We start from the raw sequence: 21598 nt of genomic DNA, 5'->3' as shown, positions 1-21598 counted from the left end.
ATGCACGCACACGTGCACACAAATGTGAGCACAAACACTCAGACATACACACACAACAATTACACACACACACAGACACACACACATGCACAAACACACTTTCATTTGATGAGGATCAATCATCTGCTCACACAGATATGATAATTGCAATTTAATTTCATGAATTTCACATTTTAATTGGTTTATTGTTATACCCCAAAATGTCATTACCACATGCAAGTTCGCATCTGTGCTCTTCTCATCTGCTACCTCAGATCAGCAGTGTGCGGTGAAAAAATGGAACTTACTTAACTAGGAACCAGAGAGTAGTACATTTCCTAGAAAATTTTCAAGGTATGGGCCCAGTGAATTATACAATCTAACAGCCCTCTACATAATCAAACATCTGCCTCAACAGATAATACAGTGAATTCACACATATATTGGTTATTGTCAACATATACATATGGTTATGCATCTGCTTGTAATTTACTGAAATAACAACGGCAGTGCAAATACAAACTAAAGCACAAACTAGTATCCACACTGTACTGCACTGGATCAGATATTTTTTCATATTGTTCTTTCCAGCAAGGTTCCAGCAACTATGATGGATGCGTAAGTAGGCTAGCCCCGTACAGCTTGGTTTGGCTCAGTAGTGTGAAAAGGGCACAATAAACAACAACTTCTCAGATAGCTAGTGGATTCCAGTTCCCATCACATTGCTGTGTTGTGAATATCTGCCATCTTGGCTATTTTTCATAATTTCCGCTAACAATATAAATAGGTGTCCTGACTCTTTAACCTTGGGCCAATGCAGGGCTGCAGGGCTAGGGCGGAGGAGGCAAGAGAGCCACTGACATCTATTGAGTACAGTGAAGTTCACTCCCTTTAAGTGGTGAAACCCTGTGGTTTCTGGCAGTCATTAAGTTTATTAGGGCTGGGCAATATGGCCAAAATATCATATCACAGTATTTGCTTAATGAGTAGTGCGTGACCCTAGGGTAGCAACACATACATTCTAAGTCATAGTCTTTCTCCATTCTGATTGTTTTATACTGTTCAATTCCACTTCAACCAAAAATAGATTTCAGCATTTTCATCAATTTCAGCATTTACTGCACTCATTTGAGATCATTTCCACACTGCCACGTAGGGCTGCATGGTATGGGCAAATAATCTAGGCCTTATTTTTAACCAAACATTTCAATTGCAATTTGACTTGTGATTTAGAGCAAAACATTTGGGTGAACTGTTGGAATCATGGAAATATAATGATTATACTAATTCTATAGTTAGATTATAACAGTGTGATTTTCTGGATTTTTGTTTTAGATTACGTCTCTCACAGTTGAAGTGTACCTATGATAAACATTACAGACCTCTACATGCTTTGTAAGTAGGAAAACCTGCAAATTCGGCAGTGTATCAAATACTTGTTCTCCCCACTGTATTTACGTGAATTGCACCATACAAAACAGATGGGCCAAATGTGTTTCTTCATTATGTTACCAACATTCTATGTGAGGGGTGTTTATTTAAATGGGATATGGGATATCACTTTGAGTTCCCGTGTAGCTCAGTTGGTAGAGTATGGCATTTGCAACGCCAGGGTTGTGGATTCGATTCCCACGGGGGGCCAGTATGAAAATAAATAAATAAATGTATGCACTCACTAACTGTAAGTTGCTCTGGATAAGAGCGTCTGCTAAATGACTAAAATGTAAAAATGTGAGTTAACATTACACCAAGTCCCTGACTAGTTAGTATACTTTGTACTCGTTCTATCACACTTAGCATTCCGAGACGCGAGCCAAGATATCGGCTGCCTGTATGATAATGACAATCCGTCGAGATGTTGAAGGGAAATATATAAATAAAGGAACAATTAACTAATAAAAAGACAAAAAGTGGCAATGGGAATATAGATCCCTCACGCAAACAGAAGGATTGTCAAACCCTTATTGCTCAATTTAACTTTCGCCAAAGGAGTTCTACAGCCAGGCTCGTTTCAATAAAAGTTTACTGTACAGATCTTGGCTCGCATGTAATTTGTGTATTCCTGGTTGAGGAGGGAGCAAAGGTGTGTGTGTGTGAGAGTGTGTACGTGCTCATGTATGCAAGTGTGTGTGTGTGTCAGTGAAGGCTCTGGGAATAATGGCAGTGGGGCTGAGTGACCGTTGGCAATTTTTGGAGCTTGTTGAGTGACAGTGGCAGGGAGCCTGGACTCCAGCGACAGACGGTGGTAGTAATCTCAGACCTCAACACACTGCCTAAGCCCAGGATTGTTTTGGGAGAGTGACAAGAGAAAATCATTGAGTCCCCAGGCTACACCCCTGGCTATGGCCAGGTTTTTAGAGGTGGAGAGGTGGAGATGGGATGGTGGATATTGAACAGTACAGTTGTGGTCAAAAGTTTTGAGAATGACACAAATACTAATTTTCACAAAGTCTGCTGCCTCAGTTTTGATGATGGCAATTTGCATATACTCCAGAATGAAGAGTGATCAGATGAATTGCAATGAATTGCAAAGTCCCTCTTTGCCATGAAAATGAACTTAATCCCCAAAAAACATTTCCACTGCATTTCAGCCCTGCCACAAAATGACCAGCTGACATTATGTCAGTGGTTCTCTCGTTAACACAGGTGAGAGTGTTGATGAGGACAAGGCTGGAGATCACTCTGTCATGCTGATTGAGTTAGAATAACAGACTGGAAGCTTTAAAAGGAGGGTGGTGCTTGAAATCATTGTTATTCCTCTGTTAACCATGGTTACCTGCAAGGAAACACGTGCCATCATCATTGCTTTGCACAAAAAGGGCTTCACAGGCAAGGATATTGCTGCTAGTAAGATTGCACCTAAATCAACCATTTATCGGATCATCAATAACTTCAAGGAGAGAGGATAAATTGTTGTGAAGAAGGTGTCAGGGCGCCCAAGAAAGTCCAGCAAGTGCCAGGACCATCTCCTAAAGTTGATTCAGCTGCGGGATCGGGGCACCACCAGTGCAGAGCTTGCTCAGGAATGGCAGGAGTGAGTGCATTTGCACGCACATTGAGGCAAATACTTTTGGAGGATGGCCTGGTGTCAAGAAGGGCAGCAAAGAAGCCACTTCTCTCCAGGAAAAACATCAGGGACAGACTTATAGTCTGCAAAAGGTACAGGGATTGGACTGCTAAGGACTGGGGTAAGGTCATTTTCTTTGATGAATCCCCTTTCTGATTGTTTGGGGCATCCGGAAAACACCATGTCCGGAGAAGACAAGGTGAGTGCTACCATCAGTCCTGTGTCATGCCAACAGTAAAGCATCCTGAGACCATTCATGTGTGGGGTTGCTTCTCAGCCAAGGGAGTGGGCTCACTCACAATTTTGCCTAAGAACACAGCCATGAATAAAGAATGGTACCAACACATCCTCCGAGAGCAACTTCTCCCAACCATCCAAGAACAGTTTGGTGACGAACAATGCCTTTTCCAGCATGATGGAACACCATGCCATAAGGCAAAAGTGATAACTAAGTGGCTCGGGGGAAAAAACATCAACATTTTGGGTCCATGGCCAGGAAACTCCCCAGACCTTAATATCATTGAGAACTTGTGGTCAATCCTCAAGAGGCGGGTGGACAAACAAAAACCCACAAATTCTGACAAACTCCAAGCATTGATTATGCAAGAATGGGCTGCCATCAGTCAGGATGTGGCCCAGAAGTTAATTGACAGCATGCCAGGGCGGATTGCAGAGGTCTTGAAAAAGAAGGGTCAACACTGCAAATATTGACTCTTTGCATAAACATAATGTAATTGTCAATAAAAGTATTTGACACTTATGGAATGCTTGTAATTATACTTCATTATAACAAAGTAACATCTGACAAAAATATCTCATAACACTGAAGCAGCAAACTTTGTGAAGACCAATACTTGTGTCATTCTCAAAACTTTTGACCACGACTGTAGATGTTGTCAAAGAACAATATATTTACTCCAAGAACAAAAACTGAATCGGAATTATGTTTATTATTGATTATGTTGTGAGAAACATTTGTCAATCAAAACTATTGTTATAAATTATAGGGACATCTTCTGTCAAAGTATGTGAATTGCAAAATAAACACAATGATAGCTAACACAAGAGGAATTACTTTTTTCTCTAGGTTTCTAAAATGAACTGAATCTGGTATAAGGAGGGAGGGCAGATCATAATGAATTGATATCATTCTTCACTACTCAACAATTCTGAGATGATAATGTATAAAACATCACACGAGGAAGTACTAGTTGGATCTCAATATATTATCATTCTCATTATACTGGTAAGCAACATAAGGCAACATATGAGTTTTTGAATCAACACTTTTCTACGATGAAACAAAAAAGAAAATCTGCATTTTTATTTCCATTCAGTGCCCTTAATAAACCCTTGATGATAAAATACAGAGGAACCTCCTCATAATTAAACCATAGTGATACAACAGCCATGGTTGTTCAGAGAGCACCCTCCCACTAACTCATCTCCACACAGAGTCTATAGCTCGTATATTAAGATGAATGATGTATATGCTGGGTCCCCAAAGGGTGAGAAAAGAACACAGCTTTAATGAACTTAATGTCTAATTTAAAGCCCTTTTCTTTCTCACAGCTTTGAAAGCTGCCCCGACCGAACGGTAAGGCTTCTCCCCGCGCGGTTTCACTTTATTTGAAGTTGCTGTAATCTGTGTGTGCATTCCTCTGAGTCTACCTTTCCTGAAAGATGTCAAATCTCTTCCACAGAACTGAGTTTTTGTGAGAAGTTGATGACAAGAAGCCAAGGAGCCAAGAATCCAAAGCAGTTCAGGCTAAAGTTTTATGCTTTTTTTTCCTCTCTTTGATTCTTTTCATTCTTTTTCTCAACAAGACTAAAGTTAACTGAAACTTTAAACAGCCTGGATGGCCTTAGTGTCCCAAGCAAGAAGATGACCAGGGTCGGGAAGCAACATAATTTCCAAATACAAAAACGACAGATAAAACTTTGCTTACATTCCTCCACCGATCAAACATACATGAAGAAAGTTCCTCTCCATTGATATAACATCTATGAAAACACAGAACTGTGCTATCATCTCGTCATGAACGGCGGTTATGATAATAGCCGTCGCCATTAATGTTTCTCCAGATGTTTTACAAGTGGTAATTTTCGATAATGTACCCTTTTTCAAGGACACAAGTAAGTTCTAGGACCGGGAACGTGACTTTCAGTTTAAAGTCAAACATTCAAATATCTTCTCAAAGTGATAGCCTGTTCTGTTTAACTGAAGCTGTGGGCGACCATTTCAAGTAATTATATGCCTGGAGAGTTTTATTTTACCTCAGTAAGTCAGTGATAAAACAGACACTGTTCAACAATTATGAGTAATTACACGCCAGCTGTTTCTAACTTCACCGTCAACATGTTTAAATAAAAAATTAATAAAAAAATGAGCGCGTCCACTGTCTCACGACTTCCTTTTGAAGACGAGGTGGATTCTCCATCTTCTGAAGATGTTCTCTACACATACATCACTGTTGTGTGTAACTGATACCCTGCCATCTGAAAAAAACGACAGGAATACACACACTCATCAAGCAAATCCTTCATGTTGTGAGGGGGGAAAAGTGCATATTAAAGTGCATTCAGTGCACAATAATGCCTTGTGTTAACCTTCTCCTCACCTCCACACCCTATACTCAGCTGACTCATATAACCGACCTTTATCACTGCCCCTTGTAAAAACTGAAGCCAATATCGAGGTTGCTGCATTGGCTCCAGCATAGGCCCCTGGGGGACTCAGTGTCTGTGTCCCTCCGCCTTAGCAGGGACAGAAGGGATGGTCTGGGAGGGTCACAGGGTCAGCTCTTGCACTTTGCCTGCACAACCTCCCTGATGAGGCCATTAGATAGCCGGGAGGCCATTTAGTTGATTGACCTGAGTTGAGAATGTGGACATTTTCTTCCCTGTCCATCAATAATGTGATAATCAGCCTCCTGGGGTTAGGCCGGTCTCCACACACCAGACACTTCACTCTGATTCAGCCCCGGCCTTCAGGGAAACCAAAGTGATGCTGGGGCTGCGTACCAATTGGCACCACATTCCCTATTTAGTGCACTATATTTGACCAGGGCCCATAAGGCTATGATCAAAAGTAGTGCACTATGTAGGAATTAGTATGCATTTGAGACACATACTGGCTTTTCAACGCTAACAGTCACATGTATTGCATCATGCCACTCTTTATCAGGTAATGAGTCCGCTAGTTGTATTATTAGTACAGGCTATTATTTCTATTCATTTTTCTTTTGGGTGTGTATTAGAAGCTTCTTACTAGCCTCCACAAATAAGCCAAATTATAGATAATAATATGTTTTGTCAGAAGCATGTGACTGACTAAAATGGATATAAAACTTGTTTTGTAATTATGGATGTGAACCATTTAAAATCAAATTAATGTTGAATTCAATTTATTTCATATTTCATTATGTTTAACTTGGTCCTATGATTATGATGCACATGTAATGTACAAAACAAATGTATATGCCATAATTTAATGTTTATGAGTCTTCCGCAACTGTTGCATTGCTATACTGGATGTCATTAATTAAAACAAACATTGATTAAATATCACATCTGAGAATAGATGGATGGGATCACTTCATAGTCTGTGTCAAATTGTGTTTCTCTACCTAAGGGCCATTTGGATAACTTATGTCTTGCAAGGACACACCACAAAACACATCAGCAAGTGTAGCGTGAAGTTGCCCCATGACAATGAAATCTAATTAAAGTTTATTGGTTGCATACACAGATTTGCAGATGTTATCACTGGTGCAGTGAAATGCTTGTTTTTCTAGCTCCAACAGTGCAGTAGTAATACCTAGCAATACAAAACAATAGGTACATCATCCAAAAAGTGAAAAGAAAGAAATTAAGAAATATCAGAACATGCATTGACTACCATTCAAAAGTTTGGGGTCACTTAGAAATGTCCTTGTTTAAAAAATAAATAAATAAATAAATGTGTCTATTAAAATAACATCAAATTGATCAGAAATACAGTGTAGACATTGTTAATGTTGTCAATGGCTATTGTAGCTGGAAACTGCTGATTATTAATGAAATATCTACATAGGCGTACAGAGGCCCATTATCAGCAACTATCAGTCCTGTGTTCCAATGGGACGTTGTGTTTGCTAATCCAACGTAAAACTCCAAATAATGCACACTGAGCAGAATTAGGCCGATACCCGCTAATTATCAAAATCCAGAAAAAAGCCGTTACATTTTACAACCACCTAAAAGAAAGTGATTCCCAAACCTTCCATAACAAAGCCATCACCTACAGAGAGATGAACCTGGAGAAGAGACCCCTTAGCAAGCTGGTCCTGGGGCTCTGTTCACAAACACAAACAGAGCCCAAAGAACCCCAGGACAGCAACACAATTAGACCCAACCAAATCATGAGAAAACAAAAAAGATAATTACTTGACACATTGGAAAGAAATTACAAAAAAACTGAGCAAACTAGAATGCTATTTGGCCTTAAACAGAGAGTACACAGTGGCAGAATACCTGACCACTGTGATTGACCCAACATTAAGGACATATTTGACTATGTACAGACTCAGCGAGTATAGCCTTGCTATTGAGAAAGGCCACAGTAGGCAGACCTGGCTCTCAAGAGAAGACAGGCTATGTGCACACTGCCCACAAATGAAGTGGAAACTGAGCTGCACTTCCTAACTTCCTGCCAAATGTATGACCATATTAGAGACAACTACTTCCCTCAGATTACACAGACCCACAAATAATTTGAAAACAAATCCAATTTGGATAAACTCCCATATCTATTGGGTGAAATACCAGTGTGCCATCACAGCAGCAATATTTGTGACCTGTTTCACTTTTCTTTATTATCTATTTAATTTGATTTGGCAATGTAAACATGAGAGAAAGTGTGAGAGAGAGAGAGCAAGAAATAAAGTGTGTGTGAGAGAGAGAGAGAGAGAGAGAGAGAGAGAGAGAGAGAGAGAGAGAGAGAGAGAGAGAGAGAGAGAGAGAGAGAGAGAGAGAGAGAGAGAGATTGTGAAATACCACAATGTGCAATCACAGCAGCAATATTTGTGGCCCATTGCCAGGAGAAAAGGGCAATGAGTGAACCACTCAAACAACATTGTATATACCACCAATATTTATCTGTTTATTTATCTTCTCACACTATTCGTACTACAACTATTTGCACATTGCTAAAACACTGTACATAGCTGATAATATAACACTTGAAATGTCTATCTTTTTGAGTGCATTGTTTACTGTTCATTTTAAATATTTTTTGTTGTTGATGTTGTTCAATTAGTTTATTGTTTATTTCACTTGCTTTGGCAATGTAAACATATGTTTCCCATGCCAATAAAGCCCCTTTGAAATGAATTTGGAAAGAAGAGAGAGAGAGACAAACAGAGACAGTGAGACAAAAGTAAGCCTGAAAGGGGCGAGGTCGAACTCATGCAGTCCTTGCAGCACCTACCTTGCAGAGGAAGCTGATGTTGAAGCCGAAGGTCTGGGCGTTCCGGGAGCCGGCATTCATGTAGTTGCCCACCAGCAGCACCATCTCCAGCAGCTTGCTGAAGCTGTCACTCTTCTTCACCTCCTCACAGGCAAACGTCACGTTCATGATGTCTGGCCGGATGTTGTTCACCTGCTCCTCGAAGGTCAGTTTGAAGAGGATGCCGTTGAGGCGCGAACGCAGCAGCTTCACAGAGCTCATCTAGAGGAAAACACAACAATATTTGGTTATGAATAGTTTAAAGTTTAGGAAGCGTATGTAGTGTTTATGAAAGCTCTACGATCTTTATAAGTTATATGTTGTTTAATGTGTGACCTACGAGGCCATGTAGAGCTGCAAATGTATACAAAATAAACTTAGTGTGAAATATGACATTGTCTCCAGGTAAGTACATTGCGTTCAACTTTTTGTAAAGATTCACTAATTGAAATATATCTTGTCTGGCTTTCTAGACTAGAAGGAAGTCCCTTCCTCAACTATGGCATGAATCACATCTGATAACATTAACAAGTAGTGATGGCCCACTGAACAATATCTAGGCTCAAGCAAGACCAGACAGCTGCACTTTCATTTGGAAAAAGATAAATCATCAGTCTTGAAATATATTTGCCAGTAAATAATATAACTCCAATCAATAACTCCAATCAAATTGTCCGAAAATGAGAAAAATAGCAAGTGGAGGAGTCGAGGCAGCAGTTGAGAGATTGCCTGGCAACCTCCACCAACATGCCACAGATTGCCATATAATCCAACACTCTGAGGCAGACATGGTCCTGATGTTTCATTACAGCTATTCATGTTCATGAGCAAGTTGTCTATCAAATGAAAGCCATTGTTCCCCCCACTTCCCCCACCCTAGATTTGATATCTCTGTATAAAAGAGGGAAATCACAATAAAAATGGGTGGAAGCTCTTGCGGGAGTGGAGGCTGAAAGTGACTTATTTCCCTCAGGAACCCCTGTGTGTCGTGGTGATGTTGATGAGGTAGCTTTACTGGCAGGAGCGGTTTATTACCACGACAGCTCTATGCTAGATCCCACGGGGGAACTGTCACACCTTGCTTCATTACATCCTCAAAGAGTCACAGGTACAGAAACACCACCCAAAAAATAAAATTGTACTGAATGAGTGCGAACTGAGTTGCTTGTCTACCTTTACCCCAATGCAACATCATCATACACTGCTAAAAAAAATAAAGGGAACACTTAAACAACACATCCTAGATCTGAATGAATTAAATAATCTTATTAAATACTTTTTTCTTTACATAGTTGAATGTGCTGACAACAAAATCACACAAAAATTATCAATGGAAATCAAATTTATCAACCCATGGAGGTCTGGATTTGGAGTCACCCTCAAAATTAAAGTGGAAAACCACACTACAGGCTGATCCAACTTTGATGTAATGTCCTTAAAACAAGTCAAAATGAGGCTCAGTAGTGTGTGTGGCCTCCACGTGCCTGTATGACCTCCCTACAACGCCTGGGCATGCTCCTGATGAGGTGGCGGATGGTCTCCTGAGGGATCTCCTCCCAGATCTGGACTAAAGCATCCGCCAACTCCTGGGCAGTCTGTGGTGCAATGTGGCGTTGGTGGATGGAGCGAGACATGATGTCCCAGATGTGCTCAATTGGATTCAGGTCTGGGGAACGGGCGGGCCAGTCCATAGCATCAATGCCTTCCTCTTGCAGGAACTGCTGACACACTCCAGCCACATGAGGTCTAGCATTGTCTTGCATTAGGAGGAACCCAGGGCCAACCACACCAGCATATGGTCTCACAAGGGGTCTGAGTATCTCATCTCGGTACCTAATGGCAGTCAGGCTACCTCTGGCGAGCACATGGAGGGCTGTGCGGCCCCCCAAAGAAATGCCACCCCACACCATGACTGACCCACTGCCAAACCGGTCATGCTGGAGGATGTTGCAGGCAGCAGAACATTCTCCACGGCGTCTCCAGACTCTGTCACATGTGCTCAGTGTGAACCTGCTTTCATCTGTGAAGAGCACAGGGTGCCAGTGGCGAATTTGCCAATCTTGGTGTTCTCTGGCAAATGCCAAACGTCCTGCACGGTGTTGGGCTGTAAGCACAACCCCCACCTGTGGACGTCGGGCCCTCATACCACCCTCATGGAGTCTGTTTCTGACCGTTTGAGCAGACACATGCACATTTGTGGCCTGCTGGAGGTCATTTTGCAGGGCTCTGGCAGTGCTCCTCCTGCTCCTCCTTGCACAAAGGCGGAGGTAGCGGTCCTGCTGCTGGGTTGTTACCCCCCTACGGCCTCCTCCACGTCTCCTGATGTACTGGCCTGTCTCCTGGTAGCGTCTCCATGCTCTGGACACTACGCTGACAGACACAGCAAACCTTCTTGCCACAGCTTGCATTGATTTGCCATCCTGGATGAGCTGCACTACCTGAGCCACTTGTGTGGGTTGTAGACTCTGTCTCATGCTACCACTAGAGTGAAAGCACCGCCAGCATTCAAAAGTGACCAAAACATCAGCCAGGAAGCATAGGAACTGAGAAGTGGTCTGTGGTTACCACCTGCAGAACCACTTCTTTATTGGGGGTGTCTTGCTAATTGCCTATAATTTCCACCTGTTGTCTATTCCATTTGCACAACAGCATGTGAAATGTATTGTCAATCAGTGTTGCTTCCTAAGTGGACAGTTTGATTTCACAGAAGTGTGATTGACTTGGAGTTGCATTGTGTTGTTTAAGTGTTCCCTTTATTTTTTTGAGCAGTGTATTATTCTTAACACCTTAGGTTGACTGACTTTTACAGCAACAACCTAGAGGAGTATACACAACCTGAAGATACAGGTAACTGCCAAAATAAAGGAAACACCAACATAAAGTGTCTTAATAGGGCATTGTGCCACCACGAGCCAGAACAGCTGAAATGCATCTTGGCATAGATTCTAAAAGTGTAGAAATTCCCTAATTTGGTGTTTTGTTGGTGATGGTGGAAAATGCTGTCTCAGGCTCCAGAATCTCCCATAAGTGTTCAATTGGGTTGAGATCTAGTGACTGAGATGGCCATAGCATATGGTTTACATCATTTTCATGCTCATCAAACCATTCAGTGACCACTCGTGCCCTGTGGATGGGGGCATTGTCATCCTATACGGGCATAGCCATGGTAGCCAAAATAATGGACAAAATAATGGCCTGCCCAGAATTTCTATTCGTGACCCTAAGCATGCTGGTTGTCATACCCTGATCTGTTTTACCTGTCTTGTGCTTGTCTCCACCCCCCACCAGGTGTCTCCCATTTCCCCCATTATCCCCTGTGTATTTATACATGCCAGTTCGTCTTGTATTGTCAGGTCGTCCCAGCGTGTTTCCTGTTTTTCCCTGCTCTCTAATTTTTTGTTTCTAGACTTTCCAGATCTGACCTTTCTGCCAGCACTGACCTTGAGCCTACCTGCCGTCCTGTACCTGTCAGACTCTGATTTGGTTATGAACATCTGCCTGTCCTCGACCTGCCCTTTTCCTGCTCCCCGTGTTATAATAAATTATCGGAGAACTGAACCATCCGCCTCCTGTGTCTGCATCTGGGTCATATCCTGAGTCGTGATAGTACAAACTGGCCATGACTGACCCAGCAGACTCGGACCAACTCCGCAACACTGTCTCCGTCCAAGGAGTCACCATTGGTAGACATGAGGTAGTACTTCAAGACCGTATGGAAAGACTCCAGACCTTACCGGAATGCCATGACCACACTTTCACTGCGTTGCTGGAGCAATTACGCGGGTTATCTACTAAGCAGCACAACAGTAACCCCCCAGACTGTCAGTTACCCCGCTACCAGCGGCACTTCTCTTCAATCTACCCTGACTTCCCGAGAACCCCGCTTACCTCCTCCAGAGTGCTACGCTGGAGATCCATGATCCTGCCAGGCATTTCTTTCCCGTCTCTCATCTTTGAGTTCCAGCCCTCTTAATTTCTCTCGGATCGCTCGAGGATAGCATACTTGATAACACTGATGTCCGCGAGGGCTCTCGCCCGGGCTACGACGGTGTGTGAGCAACAATCCACCGTTTGCCTCAGTCTGGAGGAGTTTGTGGTGGAGGTTAGAAAGGTGTTCGATTCTCCGTTGTCCGGGAGAGAGGCTGTTCGTAAGCTACTGCAACTGTGTCAAGACTCCCGTAGTGTGGCAGACTATGTGGTAGATTTTCACACTTTGGCCGCCGAGAGTGCCTGGAACCCGGAAGCTCTGTTCGACACGTTCCTGCATGGATTAACGGAGGTTGTCAAAGACGAGCTTGCAGCCCGGGAGCTTCCTATGGATCTCGACTCTCTCATAGCCTTGACCATACGGATCGATGGGCGGCTACGGGAACGTAGGAAGGAGAGGAGTTCTTCTCCCGGGCACGCTAGTCCACGGCGCCCACCTCGCCTCCGAGGAATCCCGTAAGTCTCCGGGATAATCCGATGTCACCTGAGTTCCCTCGGGAATCACCGAGGGCTGTCAACTCACTTTCTCCGGAGCCCATGCAACTGGGCAGGGCCAGATTTTCTCCTTCTGAACACTTATGCAGACTGAGCACCAAGAGCTGTCTGTATTGTGGAACAACAGGACATTACATATCTACCGGTCCATTAAAAGACCAGACACATCAAGTAGGAATGAGTACGCTGGTGAGCCGTACGGGGAGTTTCCCATCTTCCATTAATTGTACCCCTCTCCATGCTATCCTGTTGTGGGGTGACCAGTCCAAAATTTATTTGGGTGCTCATTGACTATGGGGCCGACAAGAGCTTTACGGACACTACCCTGGTGTTGGAGCTGGGAATCCCCACACAACCCCTCTCCATTCCCATGGACTTCAGAGTGCTGGATGGGTGCTCTATTGGCAGAGTGACCCACAATATGATTCCCATAATCTGAGAGTGTCAGGTAATCACACTGAGTCCTGCTCATTGAACCCCCTTATGCACTCGTGGTTATGGGGTTTTCATGGCTCCAGAGGCACAATCATCTGATCGACTGGGCTACTGGTTCTATCATGGGTTGGAGCCCGTTCTGCCACGCAAATGGTCTGAAGTCAGCGCAGCCTGCCCTGGGATGGCTTCCTGCGGGCTTGATAGAAGCCATTCCCGCGGAGTACCAGGACCTCTGGGAGGTTGTCAATAAGGCCTGCACTACATGTCTCCCTCCGCATCGACCCTACGACTGCACTATTGACCTCCTCCCAGGAACCACACCACCGCTGGGGCGGCTTTATTTCTTGTCGGGTCTAGGAGACCAAGACCATGGAAAGGTACATTGAGGACTCTCTTGCTGCCGGGTGTATTCGTCCATCAGCCTCCCCCACAAGCACAGGGTTATTCTTTGTGGATAAGAAGGACATCGACTACCGGGGCCTTAATGACATCACGGTTAAAAAGCGTTACCCTCTACCACTCATCTCCTTGGCTTTCGAGCCTCTCCAGGGGGTGACAATCTTCTCAAAGTTGGATCTTCGGAACGCCTACCATCTGGCTCCGATACAGGAAGGAGACAAATGGAAGACAGCTTTTAACACGGCTAGCGGGCACTACGAGTACCTTGTTATGCCATTCCGACTGACCAATGCTCCTGCAGTGTTCCAGGCCCTGGTCAACAATGTGCTCCATGATATGTTGAACCGGTTTGTGTTTGTCTACATTGACAATATCCTCATTTTTTCAGGTCAGCTCAAGAACACGTCCTCCAAGTCCGACACGTCCTTTAGCATCTTCTGGAGAACAGCTTTTTGTTAAAGCAGACAATGTGAATTCCATCACTCCACCATCTCCTTCCTAGGGTATGTCATTGCTGATGGAAATATGGACTCTAACAAGGTGAGAGCGGTGGTGGATTGGCCTCAACCCACATCCAGAGTGCAGTTGCAATGTTTCCTGGGGTTTGCTCATTTCTACCGCTACTTCATCCGGGGTTACAGCACCCTGGCTTCTCCCCTCTCAGGACTCACCTCTCCCAACGTTCCATTCACATGGTCTCCAGCAGCTGACCGGGCATTCTCGGACCTCAAGCATCGGTTCACTACAGCTCCCATCCCGTCCCGTCAGTTCGTGGTGGAGGTCGACGCCTCGGACGTTGGAGTGGGGGCCGTCCTGTCCCAGTGTTCTGCACAGGACCAAAAGCTGCATCCCTGCACTTTCCTTTCCCATCGTCTTAACCCCGCTGAGATGAACTATGACGTGGGAAATCAAGTACCTATGATGAAAATTACAGGCCTCTCTCATCTTTTTAAGTGGGAGAACTTGCACAATTGGTGGCTGACTAAATACTTTTTTCCCCCACTGTAAGTCTGAGCCTGAAGAAAGCCTCAAGGCTGTATTTTTTCTAACCCCAAATGTATTTCTCAATGGTGCCCTCCCTACAGTCTTGGCCCTTCACAAAACTTCCTAATGAAGAGCTGGACATGTAATGGTGTGTGAAGTAGTAAGAAAGGAAACAATGGGGGTCTGCTGTGTGACAAAGGGAACAGGGTTGAAAAAGGAGGGGGGGGGGGGGCTATGAGAATCGTCAGTGTGTGATGCACTGGAATGTGAGGGAGGGAGGGAGGGTGGGCTATCCAAATCAATAACCAATTGAAATGCCTTTCCACTTTATGGTATGTAGGTAGGTGTGTGGGAATGTGAGAGTCAAAGTCTGGAAAGGGGTGAGTGTGTTTGTGTGTGTATGTGTCAGTGTCGGTGTGTGTGAGGCAGCATCTTCTCCCTGAAGGGCTTTAGCTAGGTGCTATGGTGTAATATGTAAACCTACTCACCACAATGCCAAACTGCTCTGGCTCGCACAGTTCCTCGTACTCGCTCTTAAGTTCCGCCAGTGCGCTCAGCTCCTTCTGCTCTGGTAGGTTCTTTATCAGGTTCTGTAAACACACACATAAACACACACATGCATATAATGGCTATCTCTGAAACTCTCTTAGATAATTACTTTGATGATGCAGTGGTAGCAATACATGCTTATAACATCTACAGAATAGTTAGGAATGCCAATGGGGGAGGTGTTCCTGTATATATTCAGTGTCATATTCCTGTAAAGCTTAGAGAGGATCTCATGTCAAATGCTGTTGAAGTAATATGGCTACAGGTTCACCTGCCACACCTAAAACCTATTATTGTGGGAACTTGCTATATGCCACAGAGTGTATATTAAAATATCCAAACATACACAATATTTGATTACTTGTGAGATAATTATTTTTAAAATAGGCATGTTTTAATGAAAATGCTTTGTCTAAAATGTTATTAAATTATCTATGTTACACTGCTACATACAAGGACATACATTGACATTATAATTATTTATTAAACAAAAAAACTAAAAAATAGTTTTATGACCATTTTTATGAGTGCACCCCATAACAAAATGTACCGGTAGCCTACACACTTTTCACATGTGTAGCTTGTTATTGTCAGTCAATCAAAGCAGCACTACCATTAGAGTTTCCATGTGTAACAAGTGAAGTGGGATATTTCTAATTAATGCAAAAATGGAATTACAATTACAGAATTAAGTTGGCTAAATGAGAAGAAGAAGGCTACAATGATCAACCAACAGGTAGGCTGTTGTTTAATATGAATGGAGTTGTTGTAGACAAGGATGCGGGGAGTGCAGCAAAATATACTCAATTAGCCTTGCTAGCTAGCTAAGATTAAATGAAATTAACTTGGTAAATGTAGTTTTGAAATTGAATTTGACTTTCAGAAAGTCAAAGTCACACTTTAAAATTATCATACAGGTCCAAGGAAGATGAGTAGGAGGGAGAAAACCTTAATTTCCCTTAAATGTTAATTGTGCATGGAAAGGTCAGTTTAGTAAATGAAATGAAGCACAGCGAAAAAAGTTAGTATTCTCGGAAAGAGGAGGCTGAGGAGAGGTGGGGGAGGAGAGGAGGGGGAGGCAAGGTGCCCTTTCCCTGATCTTCTGGTAGCTTCCTCCCTCATTAGCTCCCCTAATTTAGAAAGCAGCAGCAGGCTGGCCCTTGGTCACATGACCAGGCTAGACCAGGACAGACAGAGACACGCACACGCACACACACACACACACACACACACACACACACACACACACACACACACACACACACACACACACACACACACACACACACACACACACACACACTCACACACTGACCACTGCCCTGGACTGGAGCAGCCATGAGCCATCACACTCTACATGGGCCAGACTCTACTGTCCACTAATGATTTACATTTTACATTTTAGTCATTTAGCAGACGCTCTTATCCAGAGCGACTTACAGTTAGTGAGTGCATACATTTTCATACTGGCCCCCCGTGGGAAACAAACCCACAACCCTGGCATTGCAAGTGCCATGCTCTACCAACTGAGCTACAGCTCTCCCCTCCCCCTTGGGAGTCACCAGTCAAAAAACCAACAAGTTGGAAATAAATACTGTGGGGTTTGTCAGTTCTAGTGTGGGCTGCAGCAGTTCTATTAAATATGTGTTGCTTCTATATTAGCCAATGAATGTTCTCCCAATTAGAGCAAACAAGTGTGTGCCAATTATGTAGCCTCATTATATTTCAATAATGAACGCTATTGATCATAGTGGAGACCAATTAAGAACCAGCGCATAGAATGAGATGCGGGAGATGACGTTCCAGAAAATGTTAGTATGGTGTACTAATGGCTAAGGTGTACTAATGATGGGGCTTCCAAATGGCTCTATGGGTCCTGGCCAAAAGTAGTGCACTCTATAGGGAATAGGGTGCCATTTGGGATGCATCCCTAATTTCCACCCCCAAAAAGAGACAGTTAATTATTCACTCTTGACCTTTCAGGCAGAAACCCTTATTGATTGATTACTCACTCCAGTAAGTTCTACTGGTCTCTGCTGATCACTGCTTATTAGACGTTACAGAAGTAAATTATTGTATTTGACGAAAATGACATATTTGATAGAAGATCATAATAAAAACATACATTTGGATACCAACTTGCAGTGAAAAATTAAGTAAATGCACGCTCAAAGTTGGTCACAGTTTATGACAGACTTCTTATTGTGTGCAAAACACATTTGAACATTAACCCAGTTAGGTAGAAAGTACAAACCAGGAAAGAACCTCCAAAATATCTCAACCCAATTCAAAAGAAGATTACAGTAACATTTCTCGGCTTGTGTAGCGGAAACAAATACATTATGGAAAACATTTGTTTTTAAGTAGATTCAAACTGCCACTCAACTATTTTCTTTCCATGGTAAATTAAATAACTGGTTTGGAGCGCTTCGCGGGCCTCGCGGAAACATGGCCACAATCGAGCAACAAAGATTCACATAAGGAGGGATTATGCCAGCAAAACTGTCTTTCTATTTCCTCTTCTTCGCTCTTCTGAGTCTAAGGAACATTACCCTGGCAGTTGGGCTGAAGAACAAAGGCCTCCTCAACAGTGTATCTTTGATTCAGAAGTAAATGCAACAACACAGGATTGAAACCATTCAGCTTTGGCAAACATCGTCACTAATGCTCCCAAATTCCGATTATTGGGGTTGTTTTCCTCTGCGGCAGCAAGTTGAGAAGAGACAATTAGAGTGTGTTGTGGCCTCGCCTGCGACCATTTCCACTGGTGTCTCCAAGACTTCAGTCTTCACTGACTGAAGCTGCTAGGTTGAGGTAAAGAGTTTGAGATGGAGATGGAATTTCTCAGAGTGATTATAATTTAATTTGTCTGTTATCTACTTAATTATCAGCAGCCCCCATAGAGGGTAATTGACACAAAGGCTCGCCATATGTGTGGTTCTGTGAAAGACACCGTTAGATGAGGCTAGGCCAGAATCCTCATGTCAGGATTCTGTAAGCATTTCACTGTAATGTCTGCACCTGTTGTATTCGGCGCATGTGACTAATAAAATTTGATTTGATTTGATTTGATTTGACAGACACACTCATCATCTGTAGGAGATTTATGGATGGCTGCTACAGTTACAGCATGTTCATTTGGGGTCCTGGAGACTGGTGGAATCACTAATGACGTCAAGATAGATCAACAGATAGTGTAACTAGTTTTATTGAGCAATGGGCATTGATTGTGCAAAGCAACTGTACAAAGGGTCTTTCTGTTGATTAGGAAGACTATACAATATTGTATGAGACATAAACAACTTTCAAGAAACTGGTTCCCAGTGTTGATCCTCCAATTAAAGAACATATAGAAGTGATATTGCGGAATAAAGGTTTGATATAATATAATAATCATCAATCAATTATTTCATGAGACTGTATAAAGCATACAGCTGGACTTTGACACAGTGCTCATTTGACTAGCAATTCATTTTCTGATTGAAATAATATGTACACACACAGGTTACGTGGACCAATTTCTCTCCCATTTCCTTTCTATGGCAGACATCTACTTTTCCTGTGATTATCTCTTCAGGCAGTGAATATTCCCAACAGTGAAGTCGGGGAGAAGGGAAGATCAACAAATCTCAAATTATAGTCACAGGGATAGCACAATCAACAAAAAAAAGTATCCAAACAATACACTCTTTATTAAAGTGAAAGGACTCTAACAACAGGCAAAATCAGGTGGGAACTCTCTGTTTTCCTCTCTACTCACCCCGCGGGAGGCCGACACAGAAAAATGTGAGAATTTTTCCATCCCATTCAAAGACAGCAAGTGGCCATGTCGGTTTTCGATGTGTTTGACAGGTGCAATTTTCTCGTTTTAATTGATTTTTTTTTTTTTTTGTGTCAGAGCATGTGGTTTTTCTCCCTGTGTTGCTGTGATGAAGTGTAACGTCGGACTGTCGTCTTCCCACTGTGGCGCCACAGCAGGTCTCCAAAGCGGCTCATGGTAAACGACTGAAAGGCCGCAGTTTGAGTTCGATACTGAAGAGCACTCAAACAAGGACCCTTCTAAAGAGGGCTCCACATCCATTTTCATTTTAATCATGACAGTTTCATCAAGGATCAAGGAGTTTCTTAGCTCCAACTCTTGAAAGGTGGAAAAGTGATGGTTTGATGCAGTTTTAGGGGATTGAATTGCAGGTAACTCTCAAAACAGATTATGGAAGAATATGTGGCTCCTTCCTTAGCGTGTACCAACATACCAGGTGCGAACTTGGGACCTCTGCCTCACAAACACACGTGACTTAAGTGTCTTAGCCGATCGCGCCACCTCAAAAGTTAGCTAATGAGGCGACATAAGCAGGAAACTTAAGGCTGAGTATGCAAATGACTGGCTGCCAAAATGTGTAAAAAATGATTAAAACATTTTTGTTTGGTATGTTTGAATAAACCAAAGAAAAAAATACATATTTCATTTTTAAACCAGGAGGCACATGTCATGACAGATGAACAATTTTAATGACATCATCTATGCAGACTCTTTATCCCGTTAGTGAGGAATTAACTGAGTGTGTACACATATGTCCTCTTTCCGTTTATTCTGTCTGTCTCCTGACTAAATAATACAACACTTGAAATATTAATAAAGGTGCACTTTCTCCTCAATCAACACTAATAAAGTATATCAATGAGTGGAAACAGGTGGCAGAAAGCCCAGGCCCATGGATTCAGATAGTTGCTATAAAAATATATTTCAGCAATCAGCTATTTCTAGAGTTGATTTTGTCAGTCTGCCAAATTGTCAATCCAAAATTAATATAAAAACCAACAGAAGGTACTTTTTTTTTTTTTTTTATTTTTACATTCATTCTGAAGCGTTATTATTTCCTTTACAGGCATATATTTTGACACATTTGTAGACTAAACTGTAGGGATCTGGCTAATCTAGAGTAGATCACTCAGACATAATCCAAACAGGATCTTTACTCCAAACTAACACCTCAGAATCTCACGGAGTGTCATTATACGGCGACAGACTGAAAGGCGACAAACCAAGGGTGACAGATTCCAAAATCACATTAAACTAAATGAGAAATGATTAAATAAATTGATTAATTTTGGGGCGTTGGGGGATGGAGTTGGCAAAGCTGGAATGACTTGGCGTGACATTACATTTGTATTTTCAAAAATGTGGAGGAATTTCAAGTGTGTGCACACCTGAACAGTTAAATTGGCGACGGAGTATGTAAAGTGGGATTAGGGGAAGTTAACAAGAGGAATGGAGGGATCTCATAGACATGGACACTACACTGTACAGCAACTGTCTGTCTGAGCAAGTGGATATATAACTCTATAGGATAATGTGTGTGTGTGTGTGTGTGTGTGTGTGTGTGTGTGTGTGTGTGTGTGTGTGTGTGTGTGTGTGTGTGTGTGTGTGTGTGTGTGTGCGTGTGTGTGCGTGCGTGCGTGCGTGCGTGCGTGCGTGCGTGCGTGCGTGTGTGCGTGCGCGCTTGCATGCATACAGTGCCTTCAGAAATAATTCACACCCATTGACTTTTTCCAATTTTTGTTGCGTTACAGCCTGAATTTAAAATTGATTACATTGAGATTTTGTGTTACTGGCCTTACACACAATACCCCATAATGTCAAAGTGGAATTATGTTTTTAGGAATTTTTACAAATTAATTAAACATGAAAAGCTGAAATGTCTTCAGTCAATAAGTATTCAACCCCTTTATTATGGCAAGCCTAAATATGTTCAGGAGTAAAAATGTGCTTAACAAGTCACATAATAAGTTGCTTGGATTCACTCTGTTTGTAATAATATTGTTTAACATGATTTCTGAATGACTACTTCATCTCTGTACCCCACACATACAATTATCTTTAAGGTCCCTCAGTCGAGCAGTGAATTTCAAACACAGATTCAACCACACATACCAGGGAGGTTTTCCAATGCCTCGCAAAGACACCTATTGGTAGATGGGTAAAAAATAAAAAAGCAGACATTGAATATTCCTTTGAGCATGGTGCAGTTATTAATTACACTTTGGATGGTGTATCAATACACCCAGTCACTTCAAAGATATAGTCATCCTTCCTAAATCAGTTGCCGGAGAGGAATGAAACTGCTCAGCGATTTCACCATGAGGCCAATGGTGACATTAAAACAGTTACAGTTTATTGGCTGTGATAGGAGAAAACTGAGGATGGATCAACAACA

At 42.6% G+C, this 21598-nt stretch overlaps 1 protein-coding gene across 1 annotated transcript in view; it reads right to left on the bottom strand.

The window, feature by feature from the left end:
* The window catches only part of LOC121535952 (protein diaphanous homolog 2-like), a 726045-nt gene that overhangs the window by 253563 nt on the left and 450884 nt on the right, over window positions 1-21598 (bottom strand). The window contains exons 21-22 of the mRNA XM_041843185.2: window positions 15323-15424; window positions 8517-8756 (exon numbers count right to left, since the gene is read on the bottom strand). Coding sequence (XP_041699119.1) covers window positions 8517-8756; window positions 15323-15424 — 342 coding nt within the window. The remainder of the gene's footprint in view (window positions 1-8516; window positions 8757-15322; window positions 15425-21598) is intronic.

Source organism: Coregonus clupeaformis, chromosome 2 (assembly GCF_020615455.1).
Source record: "Coregonus clupeaformis isolate EN_2021a chromosome 2, ASM2061545v1, whole genome shotgun sequence".
Classification (NCBI taxonomy): Eukaryota; Metazoa; Chordata; class Actinopteri; order Salmoniformes; family Salmonidae; genus Coregonus; species Coregonus clupeaformis.
The sequence above is the reverse complement of the archived record's forward strand: the minus strand, read 5'-3'. Positions and strand labels throughout refer to the sequence as shown.